The sequence below is a fragment of the Podarcis cretensis genome, assembly GCF_951804945.1.
Source record: "Podarcis cretensis genome assembly, chromosome: 16".
Classification (NCBI taxonomy): domain Eukaryota; kingdom Metazoa; phylum Chordata; class Lepidosauria; order Squamata; family Lacertidae; genus Podarcis; species Podarcis cretensis.
In genome coordinates this window covers 21,343,169-21,362,127 of record NC_137186.1, presented here as the reverse complement: position 1 = coordinate 21,362,127, position 18,959 = coordinate 21,343,169, and the positions used below count along the sequence as shown (strand labels likewise).

Below are 18,959 nucleotides of genomic sequence, written 5' to 3'. Positions count from 1 at the left end.
CAGTGGAATGCTAATTCTCTCTTTGGGGCTGGGGGAGAACACCAGAAATCCAGGAGAATGTAATGCAGTACCTTCATGCTAGTTGCTGGTGCACTGAGCAGAGACATTTCATATTGCGATGTGCTGCAGATCCTAAGTTTGTACATATATACACATAGGGGGTGTGCGTGTGCGCGTGTGTGTGCGTGTGTGTGAAATAAAAGCTAACTAGCAGTAACCAATAAGAAACAAATGTCAGCCTTAAAGGCATATGACACTTGGCCACTTGGCTCCTTGTGCCAGAGAGGCAGTGACTGCACAGGAACTTCCCTACGCCTATGGTGATATTGCTAACATGTGCTTACCTTTTGGACATAAATTTTCAAAGAAGTGGAAAACATTTATAAGACAAACATCAAAATGTCTCCAGCATTTGTACTAGTGGCGATAATGAATGACACCAGACTTCATACTGTATATAAATATATTCTGTCGTTTCTGCTGATGGCAGCTTCTCTGGAAACCCAACAGAAGGCCTGGTAACTGAAGTATGGCACCAAAGGGTCTGGTCAGTAGCACTGGCAGAAAAACTAACATGCCACATCCATGTGACTAAAGGAAGGGCAAGCCCCTTTTCTTTATACATGGCATGGAAACCACTTACATCTTACATGAGACAGGAAGAACAGACAAGGATTCTCTCAGCGTCTCATGGTGGAGTTTGGAGAGATCTCCTTGATTATATTATTGCATGCTATTTGTATGGTGTGACAATGTTGCTTCCTTTTATTCATGGTATTTTGAATGCTCTTATGGTTGAACAAAAGACCGTCAAGATGTTTGTAACAGTTCTTGTTCATTAAATACTGCAAGATGAAATGCAAACATCTTTTTTAAAAAGGCACTAACCTGATGTCAATGGGCAGAGACTTCCAAAATATAGGTGCTGCCACAGTCAAATATCAATTTTTTAACAACTACGGAACAAGTATTGTGTAGCAACTGTAGCAGTAACAGTTCTGCTGATCAAAGTGGTTATAATGAGAGTATTCTTCACCTCTTTCTCCCCTTGATCCAATCCTCTGCACAAACTTGGGAGATGTATAGAGATGGGGTTGGTGACAAGACAAGTCGGTAGCCCAAACCAACATTAATGGACCCCTCTGAACAGATGGAGTTCTCTTACCTTTCCAGCAAGTTGTGGATTGCCTTGAAAAGCAGTGTCCTGCACTCATATGAAAGCCCATTCTCCCAAAGTCCTTCTTCCACCACTGTAAAAACAGGCAAAGTGTTAGCCTATCATCCAGAAAACAAGAGGAGGGTTTAATCATTCAAGTAAATGAAAACATAATTCAGCTGGGTTTTTAGAAGGACTATCCAAGCTGGAGCCATCCCAAAGTATCAGACTACAATTGCCTTAATTCCGGACGACTGCCCATGCTGACTAGCACCAGGGGATTATGGGAGCTATAGTCCAAAACATCTGGAGGGCACCAGATTAGTGAGGGTTGGTCTTCCTGGTTACCTAAGCAAGTACCAATATGCATTACAGTACTACCAACTGCTTCAGTTATAAATCAGCTGTAACAAGGTACCCATCCTCCTCCCAGTTTAATAGAAAGTCTATTTCAGGTTTATGCAAACTTTATGGGATGAGTGAAGCAAGTTACCATATTTTTTGCTCCATAAGACGCACTTTTCTCCTCCTAAAAAGTAAGGGAAAATGTGTGTGCGTCTTATGGAGCGAATGCAGGCTGCGCAGCTATGCCAGAACAGCAAGAGGGATTGCTGCTTTCACTGCACAGCGATCCCTCTTGCTGTTCTGGTTTCTGAGATTCAGAATATTTTTTTTCTTGTTTTCCGCCTCCAAAAACTAGGTGCCTCTTGTGGTCTGGTGCGTCTTATAGAGCGAAAAATACGGTATCTGAGGTGAAGCAAGTTGACCAAGCGGGATTGCCATTCAAATTAAAATGATCCTAAAACCAGGTAAACTGAAGTGCTTAACTCCACATTATGCATTCATACATTTCACACATATAAATAGAATTCTGAGGAAAAGATGGATGGGTGAAGGAGGCAAGAGACTGAGGAGAGATGGAAAAGGTATAGAACTGAGGAGAGAAGGGGAAAACAGAAATAGGTTTAGTTGTTTTGCATTCAGTCTTCTGTTTGAATTGGAATTCTGTTGTTGGTGTTGATTACTATTATGTACCTTGTAGTGCTCCATGCTCTGTTTTAATTGTCAGCCAGGGGCATCTTGCATTGGGCAATACATACATTTTAATAATATAATAATGATGGGTGTGTGGTGTTGACAAGAAAAAAGCAGGCACGCATGGTAACTCTGGAGGAAGCCAAAAACGAGGGAGGGGCTCTCCCCCCCCCCTTCACAAATTTGTTTACGTTAATCGGTCAAACGTTTGGCTTCAGCTGAAAAGCAAACACCTCAAAAGCATGCAAATGTTCAAAAGGTGCCTTGCAAGTTTCATTTTATGGGAGAACACATAGGAGATGGCACTTTCACCTTCTGCTCCTTTGGTTGGTCCATTCTCAGACTTTTGCAGTGCCAAGCTACCGTCGCCTGGAGATCATTGTGTCTAACTGGCTCAGATACATTTCAGTAAATGAATAGTAAAAACACTCAAAGGGGCTTTTTAAAAAACCTTGGTTATGGGTGCATATAACCTTTGTTTTTAACATTCCTAGTACAGTGGTGCCCTGCAAGACGAATGCCTCGCAAGACGAAAAACTCGCTAGACGAAAGAGTTTTCTGTCTTTTGAGGTGCTTCGCAAGACGAATTTCCCTATGGGCTTGCTTCGCAAGACGAAACGTCTTGCGAGTTTTTTTCCTTCCCCCCCCCTTTTTCTAAGCCGCTAAGCCGCTAATAGCGCTAATCCGCTAATAGCCATGCTTCGCAAGACGAAAAAACCGCAAGACGAAGAGACTCACGGAACGGATTAATTTCGTCTTGCGAGGCACCACTGTAATCTCTCTCACATACAAAAGCCAAAAACCAATTTTGTGCCTCTCACAATTCTTTACTTTCCGCCTTCACTAAAATATATGAACATTTTACTGCGCAGATTCTTCTCCCTCCCTGCCCAAGTACCACCTGCAGGAAGCTGGGGCAAGACAGAAACAGATATAAAAGACCCCATGGGGAAAACAGAAAGCAAATAACATATTGCATTAATTAGACAGTATAATAAACATATTACATTACAAGTAATATAAATATAATAAGATATAATTAAGTTGCATGTGGGAATACTCAAGTAATTCCCACTAGAATGAATAGCAGAAGCATTTATAGTAAGGAAAACAGGTATATGATAATAAAGACTTCAAACAATCTATTGATGGGGTATGGGAATGCAAAAATTACTACGCATTTGAACTGCTCTGGAGGATATCACTAAAGAAAATCCAGCTTCCTGCACTGTACACCAAAAAGAAAAAAAGGGGGGGGGAATGTTTAGCTCCAGGAAATCTAAAGTACATTTCACTGTTTTACATGCACCATTCTGCTTCCCTCAAACCTTATTTTGAAAATTAAGTAAAACTATTTGAAAGTAGCTTGGAAGGGAATGGGACTCATATTTAATCAGAGCAATGTCCCTGGGGAAAAGTGGGCTTAAACCTTTCTCCCACACCATTTATCTGATATAATACCACTTCTACCATATAGTATTAGCTCCACCCTTCCCCAATGCCACTGCCGCTATCAAAATTAGGGCATTCCATACATACATCCCTATCTGCTTTCAAGTAAAAAGCAAAACGTTGGGAATTCTGCTCACAGATTTCTCATGTACAGTGGTACCTCTAGTGTGGACACGATCCATTCAGGGGTGCCGTTCACACCCCGAAAAGCCCACAATTAGAGTGGCACTTCTGCACAAGCGCAGAGCACAATAGAGCGCTTCTTTGCATGTGCGAAGCTGCGTTTGCAAGCCGAAAAGACGCAATATGAACCTAACGCAACACGAGGTATGACTGTAACATGTACTTCAACCCTTAAACAAGAAATCTGCATGCATGTGAGGAAGGCTAAAATACAGAGCTTTTCTACCTCCCACAGCAGAACTAATTAAACCTTATTACTCTGAACATTGAGTACTCTAACCATATTGGCCACTGTGAATATGAAGGGGAACATAGGGATAATACTAGTTGTTTCACCATTAAAAATGACTGGAAATCAATTTATTGCTCTGTTCTACCGAAAGATAGGAGGGTGCCTGTGACAAGGAAGTAAGCAACTACAGGAGGAGTTATGTGGTAAGCAGGGTTTGGGGCTCCTTTTTCCTACAGTATCACTTCTTCCTGGTTTTCTTTTTTAAAAATCAATTTAAAAATCCAGTTCACTGGCAAATGTCTACATTAAATAAATATATCAAAAATTCAATTACCGAAAGCCTATACTAAAGCTTTCATTTCATTTTAGATTAAATTTGTCTACAGTGAAGCCGTTTAGTGACAAATGTAGATGTATCAATGTGTCCTGGAAATTGACATACAAAAAAGCAGCAAAGGAGTGTGATGCTACATTGATTCTGAAATACTGCATTAAGGCCATAAAATATCTAATTAAATGCAATGCTATTGATCGATCATTGTTACATCGTCATTGATTCTCCTGTAAGATTTGTGTTCAAAGTCCTTAGTGACTAAATGGACTTGATACTATACCAGGTGCAAGCATACTTCCTGCTCTGATGTCCTTACACAGGTCATAGCTAAAGAAATGTGGCATCAGTTCTCCTCAGAACTGAGGAAGTACCTTCCTTTGTACAACCACAAATCATCAGTACTAAAATGCACTGTTTGTTTTGACACTCTTGCAAATACAGTGTACAGTGCAGTCACTCAAAACGCTCAAGAAACTGAACCACTTGGTCAGTCTGTAACCTCCAGCTAGTGTGAAACAACCTCTTTTTAAAAAGAAGTTGTGCACAACTATCTACACAAAGACTTTTAAATCTGAGGGGAAACACAATATAAAAATAAGGTTGTAATCAGAAACAAATGGAAGCCTATAGCACACCATTCACTCAACATTGCTATAGCACTAGCAATGCCATTCACATCTCCCAACATGTAGATAGTAACAGCTTGTACTGTTTTCAGCAATACAAATGACAAAATGGTTATCGGAACATATTTAGCGCTAATTCAACAACCTGTGGTCCTCCAAATATTGCTGACTACAAATGACCATTGATCATGCTGGTTGGGAGTTGGCGTCCAACACCACTGGAGGGACACAGGCCACTTATCCCTACATGAATGTTTGCAGAGGTGAGCTCTCGCAACGCTACCTGGACTAGAGCATTATGCAAAAGTGGACACACTTTTAAATTTAACTATGAGATTTCCCTTCATCATCAAAAGTAAAGGTAAAGGTAAAGGTACCCCTGCCCGTACGGGCCAGTCTTGACAGACTCTAGGGTTGTGCGCTCATCTCACTGTATAGGCCGGGAGCCAGCGCTGTCCGCAGACACTTCCGGGTCACGTGGCCAGCGTGAGAAGCTGCATCTGGCGAGCCAGCGCAGCACATGGAACGCCGTTTACCTTCCCGCTAGAAAGCGGTACCTATTTATCTACTTGCACTTAGGGGTGCTTTCGAACTGCTAGGTTGGCAGGCGCTGGGACCGAACGACGGGAGCGCGCCCCGCCGCGGGGATTCAAACTGCCGACCTGACGATCGGCAAGTCCTAGGCACTGAGGTTTTACCCACAGCGCCACCCGCGTCCCTTCATCATCAAAAGAAGACAGTTCGAAACTCGTATCTGAAGTGTCCTCATTTTGTCTCCCCTCTCAAAAACAGCTATGAGAACTAATGAACATAAGACCAAACCACCCTTGAATTATGACAAGCATGTGTGTGTGAACACAAAGAGACATACACTGAATCCAAAAAATGATTACACATAAAATTGTATATTTTCCCCCACAACCTTCCCATGCATGCAAACAAACAAAACAACAACCCGCCATCAAATCACAGGCCACATCTGATTCCATTGACAAAACCACTTCTTCTTGTTGTTGTTGTTGTTGTATAGTCGTTTAGTTGTGTCTGACTCTTCGTGACCCCATGGACCAGAGCACTTCTGTCTTCCACTGCCTCTCGCAGTTTGGTCAAAAACCACTACGAATCCAAATATTTTTGAAAGCACACATACAGTTCATATGGGCATTAATACAAGCAGAACAAAGAGCAAAACAAAAATCTGTGGGGTGGTTGTTGTTGTGGTGGTGGTTGTTGAAGGCACAGCTACTTTTACTCCTGATGACTAGATGACCCTTCGGGTCCCTTCCAACTCTACGGTTCTATGGGTTTCTAAGTAGTAGACCCTTCCCAGCCAGGCATTTATTTTCTTTGCTTCTCCAGCACAAGGGTTTTTTAAAAAACAAAACACAACCATATAGTTATAAAGGAGCATTGCCAACCAAGTATCTGACAACCTGCGTCCCTGAGAAAAGGGCTTTATGCTGAGCTGGAACAGTTGTCTGTCACTGCTGCTCCAGCCATGGCAAGAAATCCCAGCAGCTGTACTGACTGAAATGCAGTTGCCTCATTAACATTCCCTCCACCACTACCACCAAACACCCATCCAGCGTTTCTGTGCTTTCAACAATAATCTTAAAGAGCATTTTACAGAAGACTTAGCCCTGCTAAGGGCACTCCGCAGCATGATCGAGGGAACATGGAAACACGATTCATTAGACACGCCTGGAGTGGTAACAATGGAGCTACTTCTTGCTGCCTTTCATTTTCTTATACTTTTGCTAAGACTAATGCATTCCTGTTACACAACAAGCAAATTTACATCCAGAAGAAAACTGTTAGCACCTCTGATTAAGCAATGACATTTTCTCTTGTATTAAGAAGATAGAAAATGTTGACATGTTAAACAAGGGTATGGGGGAAGACAAACACAATCCAATAAACTGCCTTCTAATAAGTCTAATACGATGCATACAATAAATAGATTGTGGAAGAGCCTAAACTATCTCATCTGCCTTTAACCTGGATGCTATTAAAAAGAAACTGCTCCACAGTCTCATTATTATGCTCCTCTGCCCCAGTAGATTTTCATGCTTAGCTGTTGTTGGCTTCCCTTGAAATGCTGTTTGTATAACTATTCAAAACAATGAATCTTTTATTTGCTTTTTTTCACTTCCCTTCAGCATTGTACTGTCCTCTCCTCTCCATTCCTATTTATCACCAATTCTCATCATCTTTATCCACGTACTACAAAAGCATTCATTTCATGATGTACGCTTACATTTTTACATACAACCATCTGAAATGTAGTTTGGATTAAGTTGTTAAAACAATATACCATGGAGGGGGAGGGTTTTTATAACGCGGTACCCAAGTAATGTTTCAGTATTTTGTAGCAGTAGTCCTTTCAGACCCAGGACCCATCTTTAATCCAAGCATGCATTTGAGGACCCATTTCTTAATTTGCTTGATGTGTAACAGTGGGTGGGTGGGTGGTTGTGTGGGTGTATGGGTGTCTTTCAGAAGAACGGTCACTGTCACCAGGACCACCACAGCAACTCTGTAAAAGAAAAAGAAAAGGAGATCCACGCTAAGGAGTTGAGTACTATTGCCATAGACCACAGCCACTAGTAACTAACTCACTCAGCAAGATGCAAACCTCATACTAAAACATCTCTGTATGGGGCTACACAGCCCACTAACATATGGGAATAGACTCAAGAGGATGATAATGCTCCAGACAACTTAATTAAATGATGCTTGAGGCTACCTCAACCTCCACTGCATCCAGCTCCTAAGTCCAATTCTATACTCAGTAACCAAAAGGCTCTTCATCATTCTATTTAAATATTTCATACCTTTTTAACATCCTGCAGGAACCAGACCTTCCATGACTAAATGCCATCAACCTAGCAGCATCTCTTTAAAACTAACCAAACTACTGAATATCCTATGGTGAAATGCGTCCAGTGTATTATGAAATGCCAAGATGCCTCTTTTAACAGAGGAAATAAACCAAGGTCTGTGGATGGAAGCAGAAGGTGCTTTCACCTCCTGGCGGCATTAGAGCAGATTCTAGAGAGAGGCAGACTTCATTCTCTGAAGTGGTACTTGGGATGGTGTGATGACAGGTGGATGAGCCTTTCTACTGACATCCAGTGAAATACAGGGGAAGCTCTGTTACGAGTCAAAAGAGGAAAAGAATGTTCTGTAGCAAGGTATACTCTCTGACAGTTAGTGCGCGAACAAAAAAGGACTGCTACATTTTGAGGGCTGTGTGTGTGTTTGCTGCAATTCTGCACAATCCCAGACAATCCACAAGCCAGTGTTTGGTACAGATTGCTTTAGATAAGACAACTGAAATTCTTAAGGGAAGGTAAGTCAGACTGCGCAGGTCTGTTTGAAAGTGTCTGGGCAATGTCTCCTGAAAACTCAGAAGCCAGCCACAAAGTTGCTCAAGAAGACTATCTTCAGAGGCTTCAGTGCACTGGTCATCACCAGGCAGAAGACACAGAACCAACCAAGGCAAAATAATCCTACACATCTCAATTTGAAGGATTTGTTTTTCAGCGGATGAATTTGGATTACCAAGATAGGCAATATTAAAGAGCACAAACAGCCCTGTTTACACATCATGTGATTTGATTTATGGAACTCACTGCCAAAAGAATGTGGTGATGGCCATCAGCGCAGATACCTTAAAAGATGTGTTTGTTTGTTTGTTTGTTTGTTTGCTATTAATGGCGACTGGTCACAATGGGTATATGCAGCATCCACCTTCAGGGGCAGTATGCCCCTGAATGCCAACTGATGGGAAGCAACAACTTCCTGGATGCATCTCTCTGATTGCCTTCAGTGGGAAAGCATACTAGACTAAAGGGACATCCAGCAGATGAAGCGGTCTCCAGGCCACTAGTTCATCTAGCTCAATATCTTCTCAATACTGACTGGCAGCAGTTTTCCATGGTTCCAAACATGTTTTTTTGCCAATTCTACCTTGAGATGTCGCAGATTGAGCCTGTGTCTTCCATCACACATATACCTGTACCACTGAACTATTGCCCTTTCCATGCTCTTATATTCATATTACTTAACCTTTTTATTATTGATTGGCTGATTATCATACTACATTTCTTCATGTGGACCTTCAAGGTGGCTTTCCCCAGCCTAAGACAGTTTATGCATATGTTGAAGTTCTGTTCAAAATCCCAATACATTTTCCATGGCAACTAGATCTGGACCAGAAACTCAACAGATATGCAGCACGTTGACAGCATGGGTGACAAAACTTCTAAATATACAAGCATGAACAAGGCCCTCAGCCAGGAGACTAAGGACCCCTGGGAGGCTGCTCCCCTTGCCTTCCAGGAAAAACATCATGGCAACAAACTGATCAGCCTGGCCTCATCTATTACCTAGAGAAGGAGAAGCTGCAGGCAGCTACACTAAGGCTGCATGCACACTATATTTTAAAGCACATAACACGTTTATCTGCTCAAAGAATTCTGGGCACTGTAGTTTGTTAAGGGCTACTAGGAATTTTAACTCTGTGAGGGGTAAACTGCTGTATCTAGACTTTTTTAAGGGGTAAAATGTGCTTCAAATGTACTTTAAAAGGTACAGTGGTATCTTGGGTTACATACACTTCAGGTTACAGACTCTGTTAACCCAGAAATAGTGCTTCAGGTTAAGAACTTTACATCAGGATGAGAACAGAAATCGTGCTCCGGCGGCACGGCAGCAGCAGGAGGCCCCATTAGCTAAAGTGGTGCTTCAGGTTAAGAACAGTTTCAGGTTAAGTACAGACCTCCAGAACGAATTAAGTACTTAACCCGAGGTACCACCGTATAGGGAGCACACAAGCCTTTGAACATGTGCCTGAGTTGGCTTCAGTTCTCTACCCTCCCAATCTCTTCTTCCTTTGGGGCTGTGTCTTTTAGATTGTAAGCCTGAGGGCAGGGACAATCTTACTACTGATTGGTGTAAACTGCTCTGGGAGTCTTTTTTTTTTTTCCAGCTGGATAGCAACGTAAAAATACCTTAAATAAATAAAGCAGCTTTTTTATTATTTTATCTAACCAATAAATGCTTAAATCATTGATGTTCCTTTTTTGTTAAGATATCCGGGGGCGGGGGCAGGAGAGAGAGATATGGTATGTTTTAGTACCAAGGTGTGGCTTCTGATTGGCTGCAGGAGCTTCCTGCACTCAATCAGAAGCCATGGAAGCCATGTCGGACATTCAGCTTCCAAAAAACATTTGCAAATTGGAACATTCACTTCCAGGTTTGCGGCATTCAGGAGCCAAAACGTCTGAGTACGAAGGCGTTCGACAACCAAGGTACGACTGTATATTGATAAATTAAATAGTGCCATAATGTGGTGGCTTAATATTGCCCTAAAACCATATTCTTTGTACTGGCAAAGCAAAGTCTCAGAATCAGACTCTGGAGCTTTTGTACCAAGTTTAGAATTCAAGATTAATTGACTTCTTAACATGACCCTAAGATAACTTTCTGAAGGAAACAGCTAGCTATGGACATGTTTTGTGAATCAAACTCTAGTAACAAACTTGCCAAGAAAAGGCAGACCAATTCAACGGTACACAATAGAATCACAAGAGATGCAGGACATGTTATGTGTAGGGGGGTGCAAAGGTGTGCATATCCTGTAAGTACAGGAGTCTGGAACATGTTATCTGGAAAAAGCAAACTTCAGCAATACTAATGCACAGTGCATAATCTTTGTGGGGACTCAGACGTATTTCTAAACTCCCTCTCTATACTAATGTTGCTGAAAGTAGCATACAAGATGACAGTTGTGTCCCAATAGAGGGAGTGCTGGGACATGTCAAAAACTCTTTTCATTGCTCCACAACTGCATAATGTTATCATAATTGACAGTTGATGCAGAATTTATATGGCTCACAGTCTGACCAGAGTAAAGCCACAACTAACTATTCACAACAATGAAATGACCTTGCAGAAATTTTACTGCACATTCCTATTCAACAGCAGCACACACAACGTACTGCAGATAATCCAAAATAGTTATTGAGGTGTAGCACCCAGAAATTATAGCTGCATATAGAGGTAGTTTTCTCAAGACACCACCCTCTGAATCTTGACTACACAAGGAAATATTCCGTTGCTAACAGCTGTCCAGACGCAGACATCATAGGGCAGCTTCACATGCTCTCTTTTTGCACTCGGTTATAGATTCCTAGTGAAATATATGCATGAAACCCAATCAAGGGCAAAAAACGTGCAGAATGAATTCTGTGCATGTCCCTTCCCATTTCTGCTTCTAAGTATTTTGAAAACGCCATGAAATGGTATGACCCCTGGTTTCTAAACTTTAAAATGGCAATTCTACAATATTTCTAGCCATCTCACTACCACCTCTGTAGCTATGTCTGAGATGACTTTGATAACCATTGCTGCGTAGGACCTCTGAGGTTAAGGCAAATAGAAAGAAAAATGGTTCATCGGGCCAACAGGTCCAATAAAACGTATCAGAGCCAATTGTGATATAACTATCTTTTCAACAAACATGGGGGGGAAAACTGGTTCTCCCTATATATTTTTCCAATCTAATGTGTGTATACATCCTGAGTGTATACAAAACAAAGACCTTAACAGTCAAGCAGAAAGCTTTATCCGCAAAAAAATCTTTACAAGGACTTAATTGGAATCAGAACTGACACTGCCATCCCTGCAGTCTTAGTGTAGCCCTAAGCTGATATTTTTGTTCTGGATGACCATGCAGCCCATGTCATCATGCATTAGTTTCAGATAACTCAGCCAACAAGCATCTCATCTTTTGCGCTTGCCTGGAGCCAGAGCTTGGTTTTGCTTATAGTCAAACTGATTCTATCGGGCAGGCACACCTACATTTCTTCTGAACAAGTGTGATGAGGGATCCCTGAAATCACTTCTCTTTTTACACTACCCAGCCCTCCAAATGCATATATACACACCTATAACTCAGGATAACACTTATTGAATCCGATAAAGTGGACTGCAGTCCATGAAAGCTTATGCCGTAACAAATTTGTTGGTCTTTCAAGTGCCACAAGACCCTCTGCTGCTTTACAGCAAACATAGCAATAACGCCCCTAGATACAGCACTCAAATTTCAGATGTCGCAATTCTACTTAGTTATTGGAGTAATTAAAAAAAGAAACTCATCAGAAAATGTTATATTCTTTACAAATAACTTATATTGACTTTTAAGGGCATTCCACACACATTCCACAAACCAGGATATGGTATGAACATCATGATGTTGAATCAGGCCTAATCAGTGCCTGGATCTGTGACCACCTGGGTACCAATGACACTATTTTGGTCATTACTATGTCTGAGAAAGGAATTTCTTCTTAAGAAGATACACAGGGCAGATTTCACTCAGAAAAAGAAATAAAGGGAACGTTGAACATGTAATTCAGTGATAAGACTAAATGTTTCACTGAATAAGCTGAAGCAGCCATCAAATCCTAGTATTTTAAAAAATGTGAACTTACATACCCTTTTTATGTAAAAGAGATTTCCTCCCAAGTATGCAGAGGACAGGCACTTGAGACAACTGATTCCTGAGTAGAGATATTAATTTCACATATAGCAGCCCAACTCCAGCACCAGACACCTATGCATTGCACTTGCAGAGCATCTTTGAGACTCTTTTTTCCCCATCTCACATCCCTGGGAGATGGCACGTTATCACGTCCCATCACTCCCAGGGGCATTTGCCATTTTTAACATGGCAGAAAGGCTTTCTAACTGCTTATAGCAGTTACTGTTTGTAAAAAAGAAAGAAAACATTGCAGTCAGCACTTGAATCATCTCATAACAATGCAAGTTACCTATTTAAATGCTAATTTTAGAGCATTAAAGAAAACCTAATAGGAACTTAGGGAAAACATAAACAAAAGTGGCACAGGCCAGACATATACTTATACAAAAGTGACACACCCAGAACTATGTATGCACACCCCTTTTCAAGGGCAGAGGGAGAGCCATGCTCAGCCAGTAAAGGGCTGAACTAGGTACTAGGATGTGCACGCAAGCCCCAGCCCTAATATCCCCAGGCACACTGGCTGCTTTAGATCTTTGTGCCATTAGTGTGAAAGTCTGGGCTAAAAAATAAATAAATGTAGGATTCAACAATGCACTTCAGACCATACTGGCTCTTCAGGGAAATAAGGATTCATCATTTAGATGTGCTATCACTTTTCTTTTCCTTCCGGGCTCCCATTTTTGTAGCATTTAGCTTTAATACCCAAAATACTTTTAACACATATCAATTTACCCAAATAAACTGCTAAATAATTCATGGATTTTGCAACAGTTTTTTTTTTTTTTAAGGTTACATATATCCCTGTTTGGGTGTGCTCTAAATCATTTATGCTTTTATCACCCAAGCTAATTTCATCATTATTCTACAAATTTTTCTTTATAAGAGTCCAAAACCAATATTTTAAAGTAAAGCTACAAAGCAACATCGTTGCATACTGGAGAACAGTGGCGGCAAAATTTGAGAAAGAAAAAGAGATAAAGCAGTCATAAGGAAAGTACTGTACAGGCTTTAAAAACTCAATAAAAGAACAAAAAGCAAAACAATGGCTTAAGTTAAAGAACCAAAACAGGGGGAGTCAATACACTGCATTTAATCTAATAATTAAGTGATATCATTTTCAGAAATAAGTTTTGACTTCATTGCTCTTGGGAAAACTTAAAATAGTTTTCGTCTTCACTTAGGGAAGTTTCAGAACACTTACTGAGAGCCATCTAGAAGCAGCTTTGCTGCTTTCAAATGAGATGTAGATTGCACTTATAAAACCTTGAGAGAAGGAAAATTTCACACAAAGATTGGGCAAAGTCTAGCTTAAGAGACTTTAAAAGCTTATCTACACACACACACAAATCTTTTTATCAGTATCACAGTAATTCTTTTGTCTATCATGTGTGTGCCAGTTTGTTAAAAACCTTTCTTTCCTGTGCACTAGCGAACACATCTTTATTTAATGGCATGTGCCCAGAGGGATGATATATTTTTGTAGCAAGCGTTCAAAGAACTTTTACTCTCTAGATGTAAATCTTGTTTGAAATATCTAGGTTAAAACAAATCTGGATTGGTAAGGCACTTCAAAACAAGGCTTCAACTTGCTTTTGAAAGAGACAATAGGATTTAATCAAAACTGTAATTTGCGCTTCTCAGTGTGCTACCCGTCAGTTTCACAGCAAGGCCTGAATAGAGTTCTGAAAGCCCCTCTTTTCCTGCCTTAATATTAGACCTGCCAGTGGACAGTCAGTATCTCTCTCTTGTATTTAACCTTTATTTAAATCCATTTATGCATAGGATCTTATTGAAATTAATTCCATGGTTTGGTTTAAGCATATCACTGGCTTTCTAAGAACTTAGGAAGCTATCTTTAGTCTTACCTATTTATCAGTCTGGACTAATAAAGTCTACTCACACTTGCAGCAGCCTCTGTGGAAAGTGGGGTGGGTGGGTGGCTTTTTTTGCCAGACGTATTTAAGCAGAGGCTGGATGACCATTTGTCAGAAATACTGTGGTAAGGGAAGGTCTGCAGCTCAGCGGTGGAGCATCTGCTCTGCATACAGAAGGTCCCAGGTTGAATCCCCAGCATCTGCAGGTAGGGCTGGGAGAGAATACCTGCCTGTATTCCTGGAGAGCTGCTGCCAGTGAGTGCCATCAATACTGAGTTGGATGGGCCACAGGTCTGAGGGGGTATACGGCAGCTTCCTATGTTCTCTTGTCCAGCAATGCAGATCCTGCATTGACCAGAAAGTTAAAACTAGATTGCCTCCAAAGTCCCTTTCAATACTGATTCTACCACCTGCAGCATGATCATTCTAATGAGAAATACCAGGAATTGAAACTAAGACTTTCAGAATGCAGTGTATATGCTTCTACCACTGTGTGAAAGATACCATAAAAACAGTAACAGAGGCCTACAGAAAGATATAAAAACATTTTTTTAAAAAAAACCTTAAAGCATAATTTTACAATGGCTTATTGTTTGATTCATGACAACAGTTCAAACTAAAATGGTTCAGGATTATTAGTTCTATTACAATTACACGACAATCTGATAAGTGCACACTGTGTGTGTATCTGTCGCGCGCGCACACACACACACTTAGTAAATATTCCTCCAGTTTAACTAAAGTTACTAAATCCTTGATATCTCCCATCACTCTCTAAGCATTTTCTTTCACCTCTCTATAGAAAAATGCAGATATAATATCAAGTTTGTTGGCTGGTTTAATTATGAACGCTTTAAATTTGAAGAGTGTCTTGTGTAAACTGCTTTGTTTTTGTTTGCTTGTTGAGTTGGAGAACACATGTATGCAAATCTGACCTTTAGCTTATACTTTGCATCCTGTTATCTAAACTAAGTTGCTTGGTGCTTAGTTGAAACAAGAAAGAAGATTCTGCCCAGTTTAAGTAGCAATTGTGAAAACAAAGCCCCCTATACTAACAGACACAATCCAGATAAAGTTGTCTATTTAGGATGCATTGAGATCAATAAGGCTTTGGGAGTGCTAATTTCTATGGTATAGAGCCTGTAACCCTCTCTCTGCATTTCAGCCCACATGGCTTGCTTTCAAGTAGAAAAGCTGTGGGATCTCCTTCTTTATAAGATTTCAGGGAAAATGTGAAAAGGTACTGTATACTTCATGCAAGTCCCAACTTTGTAGAAAGCACACTGGGATTCTACCTCACTGTATTTTGATAAAGATATATGTTCAGCTAGGTAAAGGTAAAGGGACTCCTGACCGTTAAGTCCAGTTGCAGACAACTCAGGTTGCGGCGCTCATCTCGCTTTACTGGTCGAGGGAACCAACATTTGTCCGCAGACAGTTTCTCAGGGTCATGTGGCCAGCATGACTAAGTCGCTTCTGGCGAACCAGAACAGCGCACGGAAATGCCGTTTACCTTGCCGCCGGGGCGGTACCTATTTATCTACTCACACTTTGACATGCTTTCGAACTGCTAGGTTGGCAGGAGCTGGGACCGAGCAACAGGAACTCACCCGGTCGTGGGGATTCGAACCGCTGACCTTCTGATCGGCAAGCCCTAGCGCTCTGTGGTTTAGACCACAGCGTCACCCGTGTCAGCTACTTGATCCAAAAATGAGACCAATAAAGTTATTCAAACTAAAATATGTAAGTGTCATAGATTTGGGAAGTACCACGTTTCTCATGACCCAGGCAACTCTGGCTTCAATGCTTTTAACATTGCATAGCTATGCCATGCAAGGACCTTTCCGCCGCCACCCCCCTTGTCTCTTTGGTTGAAAGGGTGGTTGAGATACACATACCTCAAGTAACTAACAAGAAAGATTTAAGTAAATCAGTGGGGGGCTTCAGTGCATTATTTTGATGTTTCTGGAATAATTCCTATTTTAGCTGATAGGAATTTTTTTTTTTAATAATAATATTTATTAAAGATTTTCAAATATAACAAAAAAAAGAAAAACATCCAAATTTAAGGCCTTATTTTCAATATCATCTTTCCAGGACTTCCCCCTCCCCACCCCCTCTTGTATTCCAATTCTTTCAAATAGATTCAACAAATTCTTACCCCAAATTTTAAAATTATTATCATTAACCCAATTTAAAAAATATTTTCCCATCCCCTAAAATCGACCTGTTCCCTTCCACGAGTTCCCCTCTTTAATATAAGATACAGATTAACATAAAAGAATTTAAAAATGAATAAAATATAATTTAACACCCTTTGGATTCCAAATTTCCCTCCCCCCTTTCCCGGTTGCGTTCCCAATGTCCATCAAATCCACTGTCTCCTGGAGCTCCCACATCTGAACCATAATCTAAGCCATAATCCTTCACCAGTCCGCTTTGCCGTCTTTTTAGTAATCTTTACCGTCTTTTAATCATCTTTAATTTCAAATGTCCAATCTTAGAAAGGGTCTATCTTCCAACTTTGTCCAGTTCTTGTTTTTCTTGTTGTTCTTGATGTTCTCTCTTCTCCTCTTTTTTTTTTTCTTTTTTTCCCCCTGCTCTCTTGCACAAATGTTCTAATTCCAAAAAGCTTGTAATTCCTCTACAGAGGCTTTGTTATTCAGGAACAAAACATTACGTCAAGTCCCTTCCATTCTTCAATAGATAAATCTATTGTCTCCTTTAGTGTGTAGACCTCTGTAGACAAAATAGTGTTCCATTTCTGCAGTTTCCCAGGAGATAAAATGTCCGATTCAAATTCCATGCCAGCGATACTTGTAATAACCCACAGCTCCTCTAGAGGGATTATAGTAACTCAGTTTCATTCCCGATCTCACCCACTAGTCAAAGTAACTTATTATTCCTTGTTTTAAACAGTTTATATCCAATTTATAACAAATGTAACCAGCAAAGTCCTCGTAACAAAGTTCTCTTTTTGTTCTTCAGTTTTGGCAGCTCCTTTGACAGCTGTCAAAACCTCTATTTCTCCTCTCCAGGCGCTCTCACGGATCGCTCCCGGGGCCCAGCTTATAATTTTCCATCGCGAAATTAATATCTTTATCAAAAGAAAAGGTTGTGCTCGATCTTAGTTGTCAGGTCCTTTGCTTTAGCTCCTCTACAACAGGGGGGAGGTTGACTTCCTTTTTATACCTCCCCCACTCGCTCCGAATTTAAGAAAAAATTTATTCCCCTTTTTAATCCAAGTTCCAATTACTCACGGGTTGTTCTTTTAAGTCCAGATTTTCAATGGAAGAAGTCAGCGCTCTCCGCCAAATGGCATGCGGCTTCGCTCGGCAGGGGAAGCGGAGGACTCACAGCACCCCCCCCATCACCCACTCCGCAGCCTTTAAAAAGGCTCCTTCGCGTGGTCGGGGGGGCGCAAACGGTGCCAGCCGAGTCACCATGCCCATGGGTTTCAGCGCCCATGGTTTTTGAGGGTCCCCGCGTCGCCGGCGCGGTAGAACCCAGCCCCTGCCGAGCAGACTCCCTCCGGAGCTCGGAGGGAGTCCGCCATTCGGTGATGGCGCCAACCCGGAGGTCCTAGCTGATAGGAATTTTAAGGCAGTGTTGAATAAGATAATTTAAAGCTAAATCCAAATCTTTTTCTAACAGAAAATAAATCTCTTTTTGAGCCAGTGAAAGTGCCTTTTCAGCATGGAAAATAAGCTTTAGAGAAACAGCAAAAGAGAGATTAGATTTAACACTCAGAACATATTTTGTGATATACTTGTTTTTTCTTTCTTGCATTTTTAAAAGGTACTAGGCACTTCACCTGAGAGAAGAGAGTGTTGAAAACTTCTGAATGTGTCTCCCCATATTTCTCAGAGCAGGAGAAAAGGACTGGTCTTTCCTTACACAAATCATGTAAGGATGTTTGAAGACTTTCATTACAGGAATGAACAGAGGGAGTACTGAGATAATTTCACTGCAACTGTTCTCACGCTTAGAAGGGAAAACCTCACCCTGATACAATCTAAAATCAAAAGGACGAACCCTTTGACTTGCAGTCATACACAAATGCGGATTTCCAATCAAATGCAAGATGCTTATTCTGCACTTGCCATTTTGACTGTAGAATTTCTGTAAAGTTAGAGATTGAGCCTTCCAGACCCCAAGATACTTTGCTCCTGAGTGCATATCTAGTAGTGTGTGAGAGTGTGTGCTTGTAAAATCTTCCCTACTGACCACTCCTATAAAGCATGTACTAACACATTTCAGTATTTCCTAAACATCTATTTTCTCTGTCCCTTGCTGGCAAGGGACCATTGGGCTGCACTGGCTGCTGTTTTATTTTGCATGCATTTTTGCTCAACATGTATTTTAACACCTATGTATAGAAGACAGATTTACAGTAGACTAGAAGGCTATTGGAGTTTAACTATGAATTGTGCGCACAACCCAGTTAAATAACCATGACACACACCCCCATCTCAAGGAAAGGGGGAGTTTCAGCAACTTCTACAGGTGGCCTTC

At 41.0% G+C, this 18,959-nt stretch overlaps 1 protein-coding gene across 1 annotated transcript in view; it reads right to left on the bottom strand.

Moving 5' to 3' along the window:
- Positions 1–18,959, bottom strand: part of MED13L (mediator complex subunit 13L) — a 169,932-nt gene that overhangs the window by 99,586 nt on the left and 51,387 nt on the right. The window contains exon 3 of the mRNA XM_079956280.1: positions 1,166–1,250. Coding sequence (XP_079812406.1) covers positions 1,166–1,250 — 85 coding nt within the window. The remainder of the gene's footprint in view (positions 1–1,165; positions 1,251–18,959) is intronic.